This window comes from Ailuropoda melanoleuca, chromosome 13 (assembly GCF_002007445.2).
Source record: "Ailuropoda melanoleuca isolate Jingjing chromosome 13, ASM200744v2, whole genome shotgun sequence".
Taxonomy (NCBI): Eukaryota; Metazoa; Chordata; class Mammalia; order Carnivora; family Ursidae; genus Ailuropoda; species Ailuropoda melanoleuca.
In genome coordinates this window covers 13,031,158-13,053,797 of record NC_048230.1, presented here as the reverse complement: position 1 = coordinate 13,053,797, position 22,640 = coordinate 13,031,158, and the positions used below count along the sequence as shown (strand labels likewise).

General features: G+C 35.7%; 1 protein-coding gene across 2 annotated transcripts in view; it reads left to right on the top strand.

The window, feature by feature from the left end:
* Window positions 1-22,640, top strand: part of VMP1 (vacuole membrane protein 1) — a 125,271-nt gene that overhangs the window by 71,008 nt on the left and 31,623 nt on the right. For both annotated transcript variants that reach the window (XM_019803877.2, XM_002923315.4), the window contains one exon: window positions 21,227-21,307. In XM_019803877.2, coding sequence (XP_019659436.1) covers window positions 21,227-21,307 — 81 coding nt within the window. The remainder of the gene's footprint in view (window positions 1-21,226; window positions 21,308-22,640) is intronic.

Genomic DNA, 22,640 nt, shown 5'->3' with positions numbered 1-22,640 from the left:
AATACCTCTGGTTGTGAAACTTTGCTGCTTAAAAATCTTCCTAATCCCCAGAAATTGTTCCTTGCTATAACTTTCTTGTGTCATTTTCTACCTTCATTTAAAACTATTTATGGACTTTCTGAGGTACCTGGCTAGCTCAGTTGGTAAAGCATGTGACTCTTGATCTCAGGGTGGTGAGCTCAAGCCCCACATTGGGGATAGAGTTTCCTTCTAAAAAATAGTATAAAATAAAAATTAAAAGTATTTTTAAAAAATAAAACTACTTATGGACTTTTCTTATCTCTCCTGGGAGTCTATAAACTCCTCGAGAGGAGCCCACAAAAATTATTTGCAACAACACCTGCCTGGTCTTGCACATGCTACTCATGTGGTAGATAACTTTGAGTAAACTAAGAAATATCAAGAGAGAAAATGTACATTACATGAAACATGTTCACTTAATAGTCTCACTCCTCTGCAAAGTAAAATGTAAACTACAGTGAACACAGATCATTTTATATAAGAAGGACTGAATTTTCTGCATCTTTGAGTTTAATAGTCATCTGAGAACAAGGCTTGAAGATAATATAGGAAACGTCAGTAGATAAATGACTTGTAATTTTTGAATTCACATTAAATAAAAGAAGATTTATAAAATTCCATATTTTAGAAACAAATGAAGTTTCTTGTGGCAACTTATTTATTCTGTAGGCTGCATAGCCAAAGAAAAGGGAAAATTAGAAACATTAGGAATTAAAAAGTTTGAAAAATAAAGTAACCTATTCACTTGATGTATCATAAAAGAGTAGAGCGGCCAGTATTATTGAAGCAATGGGAAATGGGAGCATGGGGGTGGTTGTGGTATTTTTGTGTTTAAAGCTTACACAATAGAGCAGGAATGTTGTACATATTTACTTGGAAGAATATGGTTTGAATAAGTTTGCTTTCCTAAACACCATCTGTTCAAGTGACCTAGCTACTTGGATTCTTTTGCACAAAATATTAGGTTGCTGACTGTGTGAAATTTACTGTTTCTTACTATTCTTATAGGAAATTGAGAATTAAGGCAGAAGTAAGAACTTTAATTTTATTAAAATCTTACCTGTTAAGAGAATGCAGTTTTTCCCTCCATTATGATTTTGATTAGCTTGTTTTTCTGTTGAGTATAAGTCATGAGTCTGTACATCATCTTAGGCTTTCCTCAAAGTCGATTTTATAATTTCGATTTTATAACTTCTGGATTTAATCTTATTTTAAGGGAGCATGTTTTTAGCTTCTGTTTAGGACTTCAGGATCTAAATTGATTAATATTTGTGACTTAATTTGATTTATTGAAGCTAAACCCCCAAATTAAGTTTAAATGCTAATATCTTTTTATCTTACGTAGTCGGTATTAAATATATTTAAGGCCCAAAAACCTTTTTTTGTAGGTTAATAAGATCCTTTCCTATTCAGAAGTTTCAAGTTATTTACATTATTTTTTTGGTGAAAACACATAAGAAAAGTTCATCAGTTATAATGGTTGTTCTCATTCTTATGGTTGGTATGTTTCTCTTCATGCAGTAGATTAGATTACCCAGGGAACATCCCCCAAAGTGCAAGATGATAATTAAAGGTTCTTTTGACATTCTTTTGGTAATGATAGAATATGTGTTTAGAGACTTTGGGAAAGCATTTAATAATGATTATTTATAGACTCACTAAAGTGCTTTAACATTCCTTTGATGCTATTTTCTGTTACGTATATTTTCCTAAGAAGTGTTTGCAGTTGCCCATACCGTATCAATGCCTGCTGGTTTTTCCCCCTGTGAACTATCTGTGCCTTTACATACAGAGATTTATGAAAGAGTTCGTGGTGTGGATGATCTGAAACCCAACTATTTTCGTATACTTTAGTGCCAGTTGAACGCACTGGGTGTCAGTTGTTGCTGGGACCTGTTTTTGACTCTGTCGAACCTTTACTGGCTGTGGTTTGTCTGGCCATCACATGACTTCTCTGAAAATTCCCCCTCCCCTTCATTTCCAGTAAACTGTTTGAGTAGGAGTGAGTCAGAGTGAAACCAGCTTCCCTGTAACCACAGGGCTTGTTAAAGAATTTGTCAACGTGGACTCTAGAGGGTTTGCATTAAGCTTTGCAGTAACTGCTATGGTTTGTGTTGCGTCAGGACTTCACAGAAAAGCTTCCTGCTCTCAAGATCTTTTCCCTGTTTGCAAGGGGTTAAACTGATCAACTTTACCATAATGAACAGTAGAGAGACACATGTTAAACACATTTCTTTATTGTTTAAAGGCGTGTCAGAGCTACCAGGGTTCACTGTAGTTTCTCTTTTCAGAATCAGCCACACCCAACAACGTTTAGTTTTTGAAAAGACAGGCCTGCTAGATCTTCTTTCAGGCTGGCTCATGATTTTACCACAAAGTACCATCAAGATTAAGCAATTTTAAGTGGTCTCTTTTGAAGGATTCTGTTGCAGGATATTGCCACTGCTAGCACATTTAGCTTTGGTACACAAAGGTCACTTGCATTGGGCTCAATGAGAAAAGGTAGCCCTTGAAATAGTTCTATAGTTGTAGTTTCTAAGCACACACACTTAGCATGTTTTATTGTGGAATTCTTAATGCCTCATTTTATTTGCTTTCTCAGGAAACTTTAACTTTATTTTGAACTCTTTTCTCACCACCCCACTCCCAAACTTTTAATCCTTATTTGTTTTCTGAGTCTTCTCTATTTCTTTAACCCGTTTTTGTAGTAGTATTAACTAACTAACTGAACAGGAGTTGCAGCTTGATGCAAGCTGCTGAATGAATGGCCGCTGGGAAACTTACCTACTCATTGTGCATTCCTGAATCCATTTATTTTTACATGTGCAATTCTGTATTTAACTATGTCATCTCAGCCAGACTTTTCTTATAAAAATAAATTTAATGAATACATTTAAATCCAACCTCCTAAAAATCATTTTTATTCTGCTTACCTTTTTGGTAACAAAATAAATTTAGAGAAAACAAATGATAGAAAATTTTGAGCTAGTTATTCCTCACAGGAAAGAATACATGATAGTGGAAGTTTAAAATTGTTATATTGTAGCGATGCTCACTAACTCTCAATGGTCAAATTAAAATAGAAAAAAATTTTCTTTTGATGAAGAAGCGGTTGTAATTGAATCTAGATTTTAAAATGAAAATCAAAGGTTAATGTAGCCTAGTCATTAGGAAAGCACAGTAGGTAATAAATGTTTAAGATTTTTCTTGTTAGTTTGCTTTGGATATTGGAGTAGAATGTAGTTTTGTTTTATGTCTGCTTTGTTCTTTTCATTTGCACACCTGTTTACAGATATGGGGAAAAAATAGCATTTGGTAGGCATCAGGTTACCTTTGTTAGACTAACTTAAAGAGTTTTTTCAGGTTATGTTTCAAACACCTTTTATAAAATGCCTTTGGAAAGGCCCCTTTCATTGAAACGTGGACCAACAGACTATGTATGCTGTGGTTTTGCTCATGAGTTTGCAAATCAGTAACATAGGCATACAAACCCACCCTCTGTTACACCTGCCTAGTGCGCCCAGGAGTCTGGGCCCAAGATCAGAGTTTAATGCAAGACATGGACAGTATAATAACTATTATGCTCATTTCCTATTACAAAAGGTGCTTTTTTAAAAGATTTTATTTATTTGAGAGCGAGCATGAGAGAGAGCATGGGCGTGCGTGTGCACCCAAGTGTGTAAGCACGAGCACGGGGGAGGAGCAGAGGGAAGGGGAGTAGCAGACTCCCCACTGAGTTGGGATCCTGCCTGGGGGCTTGATCCCAGATCAGGACCTGAGCTGAAAGCAGATGCTTAACTGACTGAGCCACTGACTGAGCCACCCAGATGCCCCCCAAAAGATGTTTTTGTTTCTAATTAGCCAAGGTGTTTGGTTTGTCATAATAGATCTGTAGTTCTCTCTTATTGAGTATTTAAGGAAATTCTCCTGGTGGAGTGTTCTTCCCATTTTCCTGTCTTGGAAATGTTAAAACCTGACTGTTATATGCTTTTAAACTCAAGCACTAGGATAACAGGAAGAGGGCATGATAATTAATCAGTGCTCCCTTCAGAAATACGCATGTACTCCAGACTTCTCTGTCTACTTCCATGATATAGGTCTGCATCAATTAATTGATCAGAACTTCTAAAGACTTGTGTGTTGACTGCTTCTTGAGGTAGAGACTTAAGTAAGCTCACAGCCTTTTATTAAAGCAGTACTGCCATTTGTTGGTTTTAAATTTGCCTCTCTCACATTTAAAGGGTGCCACCCTCATTCTAGCATTATAAGATTTTTTTTAACACTTCCCCTTTCCTCTTTTCATAACTGTATAGATTTCAGTTGGTTCCCTTTTCAGACTTTCTAGAGAAAATAATCATTTACTTGTTATATCTAACAGCCATTGAAAGTCTTGGATTCCCCCCCCTTTTTTTTCATGGTTCTTTTATATCTAATTCTTTTATATCTTTCCTAACATGAAGTTATCAGATCTGCACATGATTTTCTAAGGGCATTACTACACTTGTGTTTTTTCAGATTTCTACAACTGTTGTCCTTTTGCCAATGCATTTTGCTGATGTTTTTAATAAATTGTTTACTTCAATAAACCGTTTACTTGGGAGACTACTCCCAGTTCCCTTTTCTTTGTTCATAATGTAAAACTCTTATAACCCATCATTTTATCTTTAAATAATTTTTCCCTAAATGTGTTATCTTACTATGGTCTACACTATTGCATTTCTTTTTGCTCAAGTTCATATGATCTTTCAATCTATTGTCATGAATTTGGCATTTCTTTAAAATTTTAATTTCAGCTGGAAATTTGAAACTTAAGCTCTTTGCTCCTTTTGCCAGGACCATTTATAAATCTGTTAAGCAAAATTGATTCTATCTTAGGAAAGAATCCCACTATTTACATGTCTTATGATAGAGAAGATCCCATTTATCTTTATTCTTTGTTTTTTGTCTCTTAAGTTTCCTGTCCCTGATAGTTTTGTAAATTCCATACTGACTTTGTTTTCATAGCTTTGGATATTTAAGTGAAGTTCATCTCAGCTACTTTTACTTTTTTCCACCCACAGCCTAGTATTGTTGTCTTACATACATAGCAGGTTGTCATAAGCTTTTTGTTTTCTCAATTCCAGTTTGAATTTGGAAATAAACATTATTCATTAATTACTTGTAACCAAAATAGAACAATTATAAAGTGCTAAAAATGAAGGGTGATTTTCCACCCCAGCATCAAACTAAGACTTGGTAAATACCCTTTTCTGGTGAGACATGAGGCAATCACATGAGGAGATACTGACTTCAGACTGGAAAAAGAGAGAAGAAAAGAAAAATGCATGACTTGTATAATGTGTCATTTCTAGTAAATCTTGCATACTCAGACATTTTCCCTGAGTGTCTAGAGCACTGTTGTTCTTCTTGGACTTCAGAGTCTGTTTTTAGTTCAGATAGAGTCTAGGCAGGCACTGATAAGAATGGATGCCTGCCTGCCTTCCTAAGAAATACCATATGGTTTTTTTTTTTTTTTAAGTTTACTTATTTATTTTTTAGTAATCTCTACGCCCAGTGTGGGGCTTGAACCCACGACTCTGAGATCAAGAGTAGCACACTCTTCTGACGAAGCTTGTCAGGCACTGCCTTTTTTATTTGTTTATTTATTTACTTTTTAATTGTTTTTATTTTTGAGAGAAGAGAGACCAGGTGACTCTGAGCCAGGGGAAGGAGCAGAGGAGAGAATCTCAAGTAGATTCCCGCTGGGCACAGAACCTTAAATGGGGCTCAGTCTCACAACCCTGAGATCATGACCTGAGCTAAAATCAAGAGTCACTTGCCCAACCAACTAAGCCACCCAGGTGCCCCTCAAGTTTTTATTTAAATTCCAGTTAGTTAACACACAGTGTAATATTAGTTTCAGGTGTACAATGTAGTGATTCAGCACTTGGTGCTCATCACCACAGGTGCACTCCTTAATCCCCTTCATCTATTTAACCCATCTCCCCGCACCTCTCCAGTCTGGTAACCATCAGTTTGTTCTCTATAGTCCGTTTCTTGATTTGCCTCTCTTTTTTTTTTTCCCCCTTTGCTCATTTGTTTGATCAATTCCACATATGAGTGAAATCATATTTGTCTTTCTCTTACTTCACTTCGCATAATACTCTCTAGCTCCATCCATGCCATTGCAAATAGCAAGATTTCATTTTTTTTTTTTAAGAATTTATTTATTTGGGGCGCCTGGGTGGCTCAATCGGTTGAGCATCTGCCTTCAGCTTGGGTCAGATCCCAGAGTCCTGGGATCGAGTCCCGCATCGGGCTCCCTGCTTAGGGGGGAGCCTGCTTCTCTCATTCCCTCTGCCTGCCGCTCCCCCTGCTTGTGCGCATGCTCTGTCCTTCTTTCTCTCTCTTCCTCCCCCCAACAAATAAAAATTTTAAAAAAGGAATTTATTTATTTATATGTCATAGTGAGTGAGAGAGCAAGCAAGCACAAGCAGGGGAAGCAGCAGGCAAAGGGAGAAGAAGACTCCCCATCAAGCAAGGACTCCAATGGGGTACTCGATCCCAGGACTCTGGGATCATGACCTGAGCCAAAGGCAGACGCTTAACCAACTGAGCCACCCAGTCGTCCCAATTTCATTCTTTTTTATGGCTGAGTGATATTCCATATGGCTTCTTTCAAAACAAATGTAAGCAGGGAGAAAGAAATAGAGGAAAAGGAAGCAGCAGATACTGGTCAATTTAAATGTGGGTAACTTGGACTTCAATTTTAATTTAATTGAACTATGTAAAGGAAGAAAAAAGTACTGTGTGCTTATCTGAACTTCTAAAACTACTACTCTGCTTTTTATCTAACAATGTTAACAAATGCTGTTGATCAGCCCCTGAGAAAGCCTTCTGAAACCTTACTTCTTCCATCTCATCTTTCCTCTTAGACTACTCATGAGATATTTTCTAACAGATTATTTATGAATTTTAAGATTAGTAATCATAGTGAGGTAACATTTATAGGTTAAATAACTTAAGAATTACCTCTTATTTTCTGGAGACAATATGTTAAGAACTAGCATTCATGGGGCACCTGGGTGGCTCAGTTGTTAAGCGTCTGCCTTTGGCTCAGGGTGTGATCCCAGAGTCCTGGGATTGAGCCCTGCATCGGGCTCCTCTGCTGAGAGCCTGCTTCTTCCTCTCCCACTCCCCCTGCTTGTGTTCCCTCTCTCGCTGGCTGTCTCTCTCTCTGTCAAATAAATAAATAAAATCTTAAAAAAAACACACACAAAAAAACTAGCATTCAGGAGTAGTCTTTTTTTTTTTTTTTTAAGATTTTATTTATTTATTTGACAGAGATAGAGACAGCCCGAGAGAGGGAACACAAGCAGGGGGAGTGGGAGAGGAAGAGGCAGGCCCTAGCAGAGGAGCCTGATGTGGGGCTCGATCCCAGAACGCCGGGATCACGCCCTGAGCCGAAGGCAGACGCTTAACCGCTGTGCCACCCAGGCGCCCCAGGAGTAGTCTTTTTTTTTTTTTTAAGATTTTATTTTTAAGTAATCTCCACCTAATGTGGGGCTCGAACTCACAACCACGAGATCAACAGTTGTGTGTTCTACCCACTGAGCCAACCAAGTGCCCCTAGGAGTAGTAATCTTATCCATTGCTACCTCTTATGAAGGAGGATTTGGTAAACTAATTGGTGGCATTATAAGACAGAGTTGATAAATTTTCAATTCTTACTGCATTTCCTTCCTTCCCTTCTTCCTGCTTTACAGCCCTCTTCCTTCCTTGATATTAACATGTTGCTTTTCTCTTTTTGTAATTAAAAACAGAACAAAACAAAAACCTCTTATCCCCTTAGTTGGAAAGATTGCACTAGAAGTGAGCTCATCATGTCAACTAAGAATTCTGACAAGATACTTTATTTCATTGGCTTTCAGTGTTTTTTTTTTTTTTTTAATCTTTTGACAGTTACTGCGTAATTTAACTTTGGTCTATAATTTTTCCCATAATCAGTTTTATCTCTTATTTATCATGGTGATAGATACTATTATCACCATTTTATAGAAAAGCTGAAGAAACTGTGGCTCAGGAAACTTTAAAGACAGTATAATCAATGCTGTATCATTTTGATGTCACATGAGATCTGTAATATTAGTGTTTGTATTGTTTCTCTAAGTACTTTTCTCATCTTTTCTGTTTTTCTTGTTCTCCCTTGCATTGTGGGTTTCCTGAGTCATTCATCATCTCTTTTTGCTTTTCCTACCAATTACTATCCCCCTCCCATATACACACATTAAATTTGCAGTCTAATAAATGTGCCCTAAGTAATAGAAATATATGAATATGAACAGGAACAAAAACTGAATTTTCTTTTTGGATTTCTGGAAGACCTAGTATTTTAGTACTTATTTACTTAGCTAGTTGCCAAAATAAGTATTTCTTACTGTTTCAAAGAATACACAGATCCTCTTTGCTTGTGTTGTTTTCATTGATTTTGATTGATGTGATCTATATATTTTATATATAATTTCTTCTTTTTTTTAAAGGAGAAAGGATGGTTTTTATGTTCTTCTAATTTATTTTTAATGTGCTAGAGAAAAGGAAACCATAATCCCAGTTTTAGGTAGTAACAAAAGCAAGCAATAGAAATTCTAGCTAGATAATCCAGTATTGTTTTTACAATCATTATCTTTAATTCTCTAAAAAAATTAGTTTACTGGATGGGATATGAAGAAGATAGGACAATTGTTTGCTCATTACACACTGGAGTACACAGATTTCTTAAAATTGTCATTTACAGTCTTGATTTTTGCCACATCTATGAAACAGTTGTACCATTAGTCCCGTGTTTCATTTTTTCATTTTAACTACTGAATTCTCTTTTAAAAAATTGAAATATAATTGGCGTGTAAAACTGTGTTCATTTTAGGTGTACAACATAATGATTTGATATACATATATGTTGCAAGATGATTACCACAATAAGTTCAGTTAATATCCATCACCATTTATAGTTACAGTTTTTTTTCTTGTGATGAGAACTTTCAGGATCTACTCTCTTAGCAACTTAGCAATTTTCATATACATAATACAGTATTGTTAACTTTGGAACCATGCAGTATACATCCCCAGAATTTATTTATCTTATAACTGAAAGCTGGCATCATTTCACTACCATCTCCTACTACTCCTCCCCGCTCTGTATCTGTTACTTGGGGGTTTTAAAAATATTCCACGTATAAATAAGATTATATAGTATTTCTCTTTCTCTGTCTTATTTCATTTAACACAACCTCAAGGTCCATCTGTGTTGTTGCACATGGGAGGATTCCCTTCTTTTTTAATAGCTGAATAGTATTTCAGGTTGTGTGTGTGTGTGTGTGTATTTCCCACATTTTCTTTATTCATCCATCAGTGCACACTTAGGTTGTTTCTGTGTCTTGGCTATTATAAATAATGCTACAGTAAACTTGGGGGATGCAGATATTTTTTTGAGATACTGGTGGTTTCTTTTGGATTAACACCTAGAAGTGGAATTGCTGGATCATATCATTGTTCTATTTTTAATTTTTGAGGACTCTGCATACTGGCTATACCAGTTTACATTCCCCTAAACAGTGCATATGGGTTTCCTCTTCACCACATCCTCACCAACACTTAGTATCTTTTGTCTTCTTGATAGTAGGCTTTCTGGGCACCTGGTTGGCTTAGTCGGTAGAGCATGTGACACTTGATCTCAGGGACATGAGTTTGAGCCCCATGTTGGGTGTAGAGCCTACTTAAAAAAAAAAAAAAAAAAAAGATAATAGGCTTTCTAACATTTATGAAGTGATACCTCATTGGGGTTTTGATTTGCATTTTTCTGGTAATTAGCGATGTTGAATACCTTTTCACATACCTGTTGACCATCAATAGGTTGTCTTTGGAAAATATATCTATTCAGATAATCTGCCCATTTTTTAATCAGATTCTTTTCCAGTTGATTTGTAGGAGTCCTTATATATTTTGGATATTAACCCCTTATCACATATAGAATTCATAAATATTTTCTCCCTTTGGGTAGGTTACCTTTTCGTTTTGTTGATGGTTTCCTTTGCTATACAGAAGCTGTTTAGTTTGATAGAATCCCACTTGTTTATTTGCTTTTGTTGCCTTTGCCGTGGTGTCCTATCCAAAAAAATCATTGCCAAGAGCAGTGTCAAGGAGCCTATCTCTCTGTGTTTTCTCTAGGTGTTTTATGGTTTTGGATCCTTTATTCAAGTCTTTAATCCATTTTGAGTTGATTTTTCTGTGTGGTGTAAGATGGGGGTCCAGTTTCGTTCTTTTGCATGTGGCCATCCAGTTTTCCCAACACTATGTATTGAAAAGACTGTCCTTTCCCCATTGTATATTTTTGGCTCCATCGTCTTAAATTAATTGGCCATATAGGTGTGAGTTTCTTTCTGGGCTCTCTATTCTTTTCTAATAATCTATGTGTTTGCTTTTAAGCTAATTCCATACTATTTTGATTACTATAGCTTTGTAATGTTGTTTGGAGTCAGGAAGCATGATGCCTCCAGAGTTGTTCACCTTTGTCAAGATTGCTTTGGCTACTCTGGGTCTTTGTGGTTCCATACAAATTTTGGGGTTTTATTCTATTTCTGTGAAAACTGCCATTGGAATTTTGAAAGGGATTGTGTTGAATCTGTAGATTACTTTGGGTAGTATGGACATTTTAACAGTATTCTTCCAGTCTGTGAGCACAGACTATCTTCCCATTTATTTGTGTCTTCAATTTCTTTCATTAGTGTGTTATAGTGCAAATATAAATGGGATTGTTTTCTTAATTTCTCTTTCTGATACTTCATTATTAATGTGTACAAATGCAACTGCTTTTGGGGCCACCTTGCCGGCTCATTTGGAAGAGCATGCAACTCTTGATCTTGGGGTTGTGAGTTTGAACCTCACCTTGGGTGTAGAGATTACTAAAAATAAATAAACTTAAAAAAAAAGAAATGCAACTGATTTTTGAATATTGATTTTGTATCCTACAACTTTACTTAATTTGTTTACTTATTAATTCATTTATTCTAATAGTTTTTGTTGGAGTCTTTAGGATTTTCTATATATGTCATCTACAAACAAACATAGTTTTATTATTTCCCTTCTGAATGACTGCTTTTTGTTTCTTTTTCTTGCCTAATTGCTGTGGCTAGGAGTATGTTGAATAAAAGTGGCAAAAGTGGGCATCTTTGTCTTGTTCCAGATCTTAGAGGAAGAGCTTTCAGTCTCATTTGGGGCGCCTGGCTGGCTCAATCAGTAGAGCATGTGACTCTTAATCTTGGGATCATGAGTTTGAACCCCGTGGTGGGTGTAGAGATTACTTATATTAAAAAAAAAAAAAACACTAACTTTTAAAAATGATAAATCTAAATGACCATTAATTTAAAAAAAAAAGCTCTACATTTTTACACTACTGTCACATTTTGTTTTTGATGTCACAATTTATGTCTTTTTGTCTGTGTGCTCATTAGCACATTATTGTAGTTATAGTTATTTTTGTTCTTTTAAACTTCATACTAGCTTATAAGTGATTAACCCATTTTCACAACATTAGATTATTCTGAATTTAACTATGTATCTATCTTTATCTTCAAGATTTATATTTTTACATGTTTTCCTGAAATTGATTAGCACCCTTTTGTTCTGGCTTACAGAAGTTCCTTAACATTTCTTGTAAGGCTGCTCTAGTGGTGCTAAACTCCTTCAGACTCTGCTTGTCTGAAAAACTCTTTCTCTTTGCTTCATTCTGGACAACTTTGCCAAGTAAAGTATTCTTGATTGGCAGGGACTATTGTTTTTCTTTCAGTACTTTGAATGTATTTTGCCATTCTTTTTGGCCTGCAAAATTTCTGTTGAAAAATTTGCTTATAGTGTTATAGGGGTTCCATTGTATGTAACAAGTTGTTTTCTCTTGCTGCCTTTATAATTCTCTCCTTGCCTTTAACTTTTGGCAGTTTAAATATAAAGTGTCTTGGTGTGGGTCTCTTTGGATTCATTTTATTTGGATCTCTGGATGTCTGTTTCCTTTCCCAGGGAAGTTTTCAGCTTTTATTTCTTTGAATAACTTTTCTTCCCCTTTCTCTCTTCTCTTTCTGAGACTATACTGTGAATATTTGTCCACTTAATATTGCTCCATAATTCCCTTAAGCTATATTCATTCATTTTCATTCTTTTTTTTTTCCTGCTCTGATTTGAGAATTATACTAACATGTCTTCAAGCTTGTTGATCCCATTTTCTGCATCATCTAGTCTACTGTTGAACTCCTCTATTGAATTTTTTGTTGCAGGTATTGTATTCTTCAGCTCTGTGACTTCTGTATGGTACTTATATTTTCTGTCTTTGTTGAAATTCTTGCTTTGTTCATGCTTTGTTCGATCTAAGTGAGCATATTTATGGTCATTATTTTGAACTTCCTGTTAGGTCATTATTTATCTTTCATTAAGGTCTTTTCTGAGTTTTTATCTTGTTCTTTTGTTGGAACATATTCCTCTTTTTCTTCATTTTCTGTGAACATCTGTGTTGGTTTCTACGTAGTAGATGAAACATCCACCTCTCTCAGTCTTGAACAAGTGGCCTCCTGTAGGAAATGAACTGTATCTTTCAACCCTGCCTTGGCTCTTAGTTGTCTGTCATTCCTTTGTGATTGTGTCCAAGCAGCTTTGTTCTTAGTGTCTCCCAGTAATTGAGAGCGTGCCAATACCTGTCAGTGTCCATAAGAAGAATAGCTTAGTCAGCAACTAGATGTGTGTTAATTGGAAAATGAACCCTCAGGCAGCAACTTTAAATGTATGCAAACATACCTCTTTCTGCGGAAGACGGAGATGGGGGGTTCTCTCTGCTCCCTCTGCACTGAGTTCTGGTGAAATAGTCAACTAAGAACTGTTTCTGTTTGCTACCATCCTATTAAATACATAAACACAAGCTTCACTGGCTACCAGACCCAGGCAATCAAGGGCTGTGTCCCCTGCAAGGCAGCCACAATAGGTGGGACACCAGAGGTTTGCACAAGTTATTTTCTCAGAGACATCAGCGATGAGGGGCAGGGCAGATATGGTCACTGGCCTCTTCAGTCTCTGGAAAGGATTCCAATGGGCCCCAATGTGTGTTAAATTAGAAGCCTGCTGGGGCACCGGGCTGACTCATTTGATAGAGCATGTGACTCTTGATCTCAGAGTCGTGAGTTTGAGCCACTTGTTGGGGCTCAAATATATAGAGATTACTTTAAAACAAAACAAAGCGAAACAAAACCAGAAACCTGTCCCTCAGGCCAAAGCTTTCTAAGTAAACAGATAGACCTCTTTCTTGGAAAGACTGGGCATTTCTATCCACTGCATCTGCATTATTCCTTTGGTGGATATGCAGTTAAGGACTATTTGTCTGTTGCACTCTCATTCTCTGTGAATATAAGCCCCACTGGCCACCAGAGCCAGGCAATCGGGGGATCCCTTGCACAGCAACTGCACGATCCAGGGCACCACACGTGTCCATAAACTCCTTTTTGGGAGATCCCAGAAACCTAAAAATGGGTAATGGGACAGTGTGAAGATGGCACCTGCCAGCCTCTGCAGCTCTGGAGAATATTGCAGTCAGCTTCTACATACATTTTTTTAATGATTTTATTTTTATTTATTTGAGAGAGAGAGAGCATGAGCAGGGGGAGGGGCAGAGAGAGGGAGAAGCAGACTCCCCACTGATCATGGAGCCCATCACAGGGCTGGATCCCGGGACCCCAAGATCACGACCTGAGCCAAAGTCAGACACTTAATCAACTAAGCCACCCAGGTACCCCTAGGTGCATTTTAAATTAGAAGCCCATCCCTCAGGCCAAAGCTTTTAAGATAAGCAAATAGTCCTGGGAAAGACTGGTGTTTTAGTCTGCTGCCTATATATAGGGTCCCAAGGTGTTAGCCAAAATGAGTCCCTATGCTTAAGAACACGGGCTTAAGAACTGTCTTTTAGTTTGGCCTTGTGGGTCAAACTAAAGTCCTGTTGGCTTTCAAACCTAGATGTTTTGGAGGTGCCTCTCTCAGAAGTCTTAAAAGATAGGGTGCCAAGTATGGGTTTGTGGGGGGGCCAAACCCTTCATTCCTCAAGAAGAGGCTAAGAATTGTCCTTTCCCTCCCAGTTGCAGGTTGTCTCACTGGAGGTAAGGTTTATGGTGATCTGTTTCCAAGTCTCTCCTACCCTTTTGATGTGGGTTGTTTTTTTGTTTTTCGTTTTTTCTTATTCACCTGATGTGTAAGAATAGCTCAGCTAGTTTCTGGATTTCTTTCAGAGGAAATTGTTCTTTATGTAGCTGTGCTTTGTGTGTGTATGTGGGAATAGGTGAGTTCAGGAGCCTCCTATGTCACCATCTTGAATGAGAACTCTGTAGTCTCATAAAACTTCTAAATCTCGGGGTACCTGGGTGGCTCAGTTGGTTAAGCGTCTGCCTTCGGCTTGGGTCATGATCTCATTGTCCTGGGATCAAGCCCAGCATCAGGCTCCCTGCTCAGTGGAAAGTCTGCTTCTGCCTCTCCCTCTTCCTCTGATCTTCCACCCCACTTGTATGCTTTCTCTCCCTCTCTCTCTGTCTCAAATATATAAAATAAAATATTTAATAAATAAATAAATAAAATGTTTAAACAAAAACAACTTCTAAATCTCAAAGTTTTTTCAAAATAAATTTTCTTTGCTTTGCTTTTATGAAATGTGTTTATGTGATGTAGTCTGTTTGCACCATTACAGAATTTTACCCTAATATCCAATTTAAATAGAAATTCTAGGGGCTCCTGGGTGGTTCAGTCAGTTAAGCATCCGACTTTTGGTTTTGGTTCAGGTCATGAACTCAGCGGTCATGGGATCAAACCCCACATTGGGCTCTGTGCTCAGTGTGGAGTCTGCTTCAGATTCTTTTTCCTTCCCCCTTTGCCCCTTCCCTCTTGTGTGCTCTCTGTCTCTCAAATAAATAAATAACATCTTAAAAAAAAAAAAAAAGAAATTCCAGTGATCATCTCTGATGTAATAATGTGTAAAAGCCATAAATTTGATATTAAAACATTTCATTTTCAGTAGTTGTTGCACAACTCTGCTCTGATCACTTTTTTTGGTAAGCGTATGTGCATTTTGTAATCTGGCATTTTATAGGTACTAAATTTTAAATTTATTGACTACTTACTACTGTTGCATTCACTTTATTTCATCAAGTTAATATCCCTACTTTTGCTTGTAATTCTAGAGTTTATTTCCTTACAGTCTTCACCTCATAATTATGTTTAAGTCTATTATAATTCAAAAACAGAGTAGATGGTATATGACTGTTGAAAATATACCTCATTTAAAGGAGATTTGCTTAAATATGCAGTGTTAAATCCTAGCAATTACGTATTGATATTGTTGAGGAAGTTAACAGTAAGATAAAATATTTTGTTCACTTGGATTCAATGAATTAATACACATTTTTATGTGAAAATAACCCATAAAGAACCCTGATAAAGGGTAGAAAATTTCAATTAGGACATGTTTTATTCTGAAAGATTTAAAGATTATGAGATATATTTCATTGCAATTTCTATGAAGAGAGAATTAATTGTACCCTTTAATTGTGGTATTTATTATATTTAATATGACTTCAGTGTAGAAAATTAATTTAGTGACATGGTTATTAGGACCTTAATAACAATTTATATTTCAGAATGATTGTCCACAATGCTGAAACAGCTTATTTTAAGTCATCATTACTATTTAGCTCCTTTTCTGGTTAATAGAGTTTTACTTCATTGACACAACATATTTGACTAGGGTCAGGGAACTAAAAAGTCATTTTTAGATGGTGAAAGAACTTCACAAATACAGTATATTTTAAATTCCCTTTATATATGAGGAATTATTATTAAAGCTGTTGCTCTGTGGTTTTTATCTGTGGAGCCACTTCAATACCAACCCAAGCTCAGCAGAAGTTTTAACATATTATGGATTAAGAAGGCAGATAATTTACAAAATTATAATCTATAAAATCGTTCACCATTTATCATCACATTGATAATAATAGGTCATCTCAAACTAACATATAAGCTATTAACCAAATAAATAATTATCTCCAGTAATACTGCATTCGTTCAACAGGTTTAGGTATTTTTTGTTGCTTTTAAAGAGATCTTGGAATTCCCTGTGATCACTTACGAAAATTGAAATAAGTGTACTGTTGCCATTTGAAGACAAATGTTATTTCATGTATTTAAATCCATCTGGTATCTTTAGATTCAAAGATTAGTATTTTACAAGCTACTTATAATTAGCCATACAGTTTCTCTTCTCCCTTAATCATAAATATTTTTCTTAGGAAAAAGAAAGGTGAAGTAAAAGTAGTACAGGAATATTCATACTTGAAGGTTTTATCTGTTTTTTCTTTATTAATCCTAAAGTCTCAGTGATTAGAAGGATTTATTGTAACATTCCTTCATTTGTCTTGTAGTTATTGAGGAAGTGCTCCTAGTGATTAGTTAAGTACATAATCACAGTTTGTGGGAATGGAAATGATAATTTTACTTACTTGTATTTTGTTAATTTTTTATTTTTTATTTTTTTTTAAGATTTTTTAAATTTACTTATTTGACAGAGATAGAGACAGCCAGCGAGAGAGGGAACACAAGCAGGGGGAGTGGGAGAGGAAGAAGCAGGCTCCCAGCAGAGGAGCCTGATGTGGGGCTCGATCCCACAACACCGGGATCTTGCCCTGAGCCGAGAGCAGACGCCCAACTGCTGTGCCACCCAGGCGCCCCTGTATTTTGTTAATTTTTTAAAAAGTCGAGATAAATGATTACAAATTATAAAGGGATGCTGCTTATTTAGGTAGAACTAGAGAATAAAACTTTCAGGCATTTAAATTGTGAAATGGGTAAACGTTGTGAAATGTGAATCCAGAGAAATGAAACTATTAAAAGGAATTTGTTTTTAGTTGTACAGATTTTTTTTTAATGAAGAATGACAATTGAGGAAGTAATCAAATTGAACTTGCTACATTGTTCCCACAAATACACCAGAACCATTAAAATGAAATACTAATTTCCTTTGATATTTAACTTGGATATTGAATGCCTAACATATTAATCTGTTAAACTTTTTTTTTTAATGTTGTTCATTATTGGTGTACTTTTTTTGGCTTATTTATTTTATTTGCTGGCCTAAAAAGAGCAAATTATGTTTGAAATGATTCTTTTTTTTTTTTTTTTTTTAAGATTTTACTTATTTATTTGACAGAGATAGAGACAGCCAGCGAGAGAGGGAACACAAGCAGGGGGAGTGGGAGAGGAAGAAGCAGGCTCATAGCAGAAGAGCCTGATGTGGGGCTCGATCCCACAACGCCGGGATCACGCCCTGAGCCAAAGGCAGACGCTTAACCGCTGTGCCACCCAGGCGCCCCTGAAATGATTCTTTTAATCTTTAGTAAAAGAGGCCTTTTTTGCCTATTGTTGAGGGTGTGTGTGTGTGTTTGAGCATGTAAATTGGGTTTATTGTCAAATAATATACCTACCATACAATCTATTTTAAAAGCAAGCAGAAATAAACATATGCATAGACCGTGTTACTTTAAAATCAACATAAGAAAGAACTGTCAAAATACAAATAATGTAAAGTACTGACCTTATTTTAAAAAAAGAACTTTTTAAAACTACAGAGCAACAAAGAACAATTACATTTAACATGTAGAACATTTTAGACAATAAAAGAATGATGTTTTCAATAAAATTATGTCAATAAAACCTTTAGAGCTATATCAGTAAGTTTTGAATATATGGCTTGGAGTGAAATAAGTTTAAAATAAAAAGAACAAAATATAGTTGTGTTTATGAAATGTGCACATGAGTTACTATCATAAAGTATTTTAGATTTGATGCAGATACTAGTACAATACTTTCCTGAGGTTTTTTTTTTCATTACATGGCAAGGAAGAACATCAAGAAAATATTCCCTCAAGCTGCATATTCTGCTGCTCTTGGTGTCCTGTAATGAAAACAAGTGTGCAGACTTCATATTAGTTGAATTTAAATAAACATTTATGGATTGTTTAGTATATAAATATAATTTTAATTCTGAGAATATTGTGAGAGTCCTGGAAAATAAATTACAGGAACTGAAAGTAGCATGTCACCGTGTGTGTTAAACACATAATAAGATTTATGAAATCCATTTTCAGTAGACAACTTTCAGACTTTTTAAAAAGTAAAACTTCCCATTAAAAAGCCACTTAATTTGTTTTCCTTGTAAGACACGCAAGCTAAAAATTAATTTAAAAAGAAGTTAGAGAGGTTTCTACATTTATTTAGATAAAGTAACTCTTTCTCCTCAAATGAAAATTCTTACAGTACCCTTAAGGATAATTGATGATGGGCACCCAGGCATCTGAAAGGACAAGTAGTCTATTTTCCTTTGTTCTTATCTAATTTATGTTGAGTAAAGAGATTCTGCCCTAGAGGGTTAAAAGGACTTAGTGCTTCTAACGAATTACAGTTTAATGACTTGGGGATTGTGTAAATTATTAAAAATCAATGGAAGTGTAATTTGTTTTAAAATAAGTTATATAGGAAAACTGGTTTCATTATATATTAAACAGTTTTTAAATCAATAAGATTAGAAGAAACAACAGGTGTTGGAGAGGATGCAGAGAAAGGGGAACCCGCTTGCATTATTGGTGGGAATGCAAACTGGTGCAGCCAGTTTAGAAAACAGTATGGAGGTTCCTCAGAAAGTTAAAAATAGATCTACCCTGCATTCCTGCAATTGCACTACTAGGTATTTACCCAAAGGATACAAAAGTACAGATTTGAAGGGGTACATGCACCACGGTGTTTATAGCAGCATTATAACAATAGCCATACCATGGAGAGAGCCCAAATGGCCATCAGCTGATAAATGCATAAAGAAGATGCATATAGTAGTGTATATATATATATATGTATATGTAGTGTATATATATATATATATAATGGTTATGTTACTCAGCCATCAAAAAAAATGAAGTCCTGTCATTTGCAATGACATGGATGGAGCTAGAGTGTATTGTGCTGAGCAAAATGTCAGTCAAAGACAAACACCGTATGATCTCATCCATATGTGGAATTGAAGAAAGAAAACAGATGAACATATGGGAAGGGGGAAAAGAAAAAAAGGAGAGAGGGAAAGAGACTCTTAACGATAGAGAAAAACTTAGGTTTGATGAAGAGAGGTGGATGGGGATGGGTTAGATGGGTGATGGATATTAAAGAGAGCACTTGTTGTGATGAGCCATGGGTGTTGTATGTAAGTGATGAACCACTAAATTCTTCTCCAGAAACCAATATTGCATTGTATGTTCACTAACTAAAAAATAAATAAATAAGAAAACACTTCTGTCTTTATGGAAGAAAAAAATCAATAAATGAATAAAATCAGTGTTTCACATTTAATGCAATAGATGCCAGCTTAAGAAGAAAATTAAATCTTGGGGCGCCTGGGTGGCACAGCAGTTAAGCGTCTGCCTTCGGCTCAGGGCGTGATCCTGGCGTTATGGGATGGAGCCCCACATCAGGCTCTTCCACTATGAGCCTGCTTCTTCCTCTCCCACTCCCCCTGCTTGTCTTCCCTCTCTCGCTGGCTGTCTCTATCTCTGTCAAATAAATAAATAAAATCTTTAAAAAAAAAAAAAGAAAATTAAATCTTGAGTTAGAAATCTGAATAAAAATAGCAAGTGCTCTCTGCTGCAGTAGTTCAGTTTGTTTAAAAATATTAAATCTTGGGGGCACCTGGCTGTCTCAGTTGGTAGAGCATGCGACACTTGATCTCAAGAGTTGTGAATTCAAGCCCCACATTTGGTGTAGAGCTTACTTTAAAATATATGTGTGTGTGTGTGTGTGTGTGTGTGTGTGTATATGTGTGTGTGTGTGTGTATATGTATATAAATCTGATACAGTTGACTGAAAAAGGAAGACATCCCAAAAAGAAAAATTCTGTCTTTGGAAATAAATTGTAAAATTACAAAACTGTGTTGTAGAATTTAGTTAATGGTTGACTTTGAGAGCCAATATATTTGAATTTGAAAGTGTTTATCTTAACTGTTAATAACTTTTAAAATATACCTTATTGGTTTAATTCCTTTCTTATCATCCTCAGCAAGTAAGTTGCAGGGAGTTTGTGTTTTGTTTTGTTCTGTTTTGTTTTAGTAAGCTCAGTGCCCAACATGGGGCTTAAACTCACCACCCTGAGATCGAGAGTCCCATGCTCTACCAGCTGAGGCATCCAGGCGTCCCCAAATTGGCACTTTTAAGGAAAAAAGTATTATATATATAATTGTAGCATCAACATGCAGGAAAAAGAAAATCATGGAAATAAGCTAGCCAGCCAAATGCATGTTTCAGCTTGGAAGATAGCATAGTAAAATAAAAAGAGCACTGATTTCAGAGTCTGAAGGATCTGCCCTATTACACTGCAGGATTATTGAAAGGCTCGAATAAAATGTTTCTGAAAATATTTCATAAAACTAGCACAAGTTGTGAAATGTAAGGTGTCATTTTGCTTTGGGGGGTAACAAATACTTATTCAGTTATTGCCACATGACTATTTTTTTCATCTTCTGGCTGGTGATCAGCAGAGGTGTCTTCATTGGCTGTCTTGTAAAATCCTATGATTTTCGACCCTGATGTTAGATTAAGTCTGGCAAGTAGTAGAAGGAAAGAGAAAGAGACAAACGTGGTAGGTCAGTATTTCCAAAAGAATGAGTTGGTTTGCGGCACCTGTGTCGCTCAGTCAGTTGAGTGTCTGACTCTTGATCTCAGCTCAGGTTTTGATCTCAGGGTTGTGAGTTCAAGCCCTAAACTGGGCTTCATGCTGGGTGTGGAGCCTATTTTAAAAAAAGAGAAAAAAAGAAAAAGAATGTGTTGGTTCATAGTTTATAACATTTTGTTCATCCCTAGATAATCTGAAAAATAAAGTTACAGTGTTTTGGCTTATTCTTGAATTGTAAAAGTTTGTCTTTAAGGGTGTAATTGTTCTATCAAGATTTTATTTGCATATTTTCTTGTGCAACCTTCTGTGATTTTTTTAAAAATCATTCATCAAAAGCAATGATTAAGTGAATCAGGTTGTGAGGTCATTTAGTGTTATAAGCTCTATAAAGAGCCATCTATTCTTCCTTATACTTTTCATTAATGTTTTAATTATCCTCCTTTTATATAGGACTTTGCTTCCCGGGCTAAACTGGCAGTTCAGAACCTAGTACAGAAGGTTGGATTTTTTGGAATTTTGGCCTGTGCTTCAGTAAGTGAATTGTATTACAAATTTCCAATAAATGGTAGATTATATTTTGATCCAATATGTTTTTAAAGATAGCACACAAGAAAAAAATAAAGATAACACACTTGAGTGAACAAAAATGCTATCACTTTTAACGAGTATGTAATTTTATTAATCATTCATCTTATTCATCAAATGAGCTGTTTCTACTGGATAGGTTCATATCTCGTTTATTGACTTTTTTTCATCTTGCCTTTGATGGCCTCAGACCTAAATGGCTTGTTTCAGTAAGAGTAAAAGAGATAAAAAAAAAAAAAAAGATTTAAAAAAAGAAAGAGATAAAATTCATCCTTTCCATGAAGAATTTATAAAATGAAGTGCATTTAACCAAATAACAATGACTCCATTCTTTCCAGAGTTATAGGTAGGTGGTCTTTTTCCAGAGTTTCAAGCATTAGTTATGAGGAAGAATTCATATGAAACCTGTCTTAAGGGATATTTACAATATCAGGGTAATTGAAACCTCTCAGGCAAAATTAAGTGCATCTTTGGCTACAGTGAACTAAGAAGCCACTTACGTCAAAAATGTTGTTAATGTCTCAAACTGCAGATTTGTGAAATTGACATTCCTTGATGAGTTGGTGTTTATCCTGGTCCTTTTCTAATATAATAGAAACAGTTATATTTGAAATGGAACATTTTGAACAGAGTTTTCTTTGGTAGCTTGTACACAATTTTTGGCAGTTCGGTGGTGGATTTGGCCAGTATAACTAGGTGCACCTAGTTGATATGATAAAAACTGCAACTCTAAGTATAATTCACAAAATTATTGTGTACTGACACACAGCTCCTTTATCCATTATGTACTAGAATATGAATTCATCTTTGAGTACTCCTCCCTTAGCAAAGCAAATGCCAAAAAACAGGACATTTGCTGCCAAAATTTCTAATGTGATGTGAACATTCTAGATATACTGTAAAATATACATGTGCCTGAATTACTGTCTTTGACCCTGGCAATATTAAAAATTTTCATAATCTAACTTTTCTATTTAATGTAGAAGCTCTTTATCATAATTTTGACCTCAACTATTTGAGCAATTTATAAGTATATTGTAGTGTAATATAGTAGAAAGAGAATTGGTTTTGGCATTCCTAAACCAGTTTTGCCTCTTATTAACCATGTAACCTCTTATTAACCATACAACCTAGTCAAATTACTCTCTTTGAACCCTAGTTTTCTAATTTTGAAAATGAGGCAATAAGACACTCATTGTAAAGGCTGATGTGAGGATTTAAGAAAATATATGTGAACTAATACAGTGCTTGGAACATAAATGTTCCACCATTTTTTATT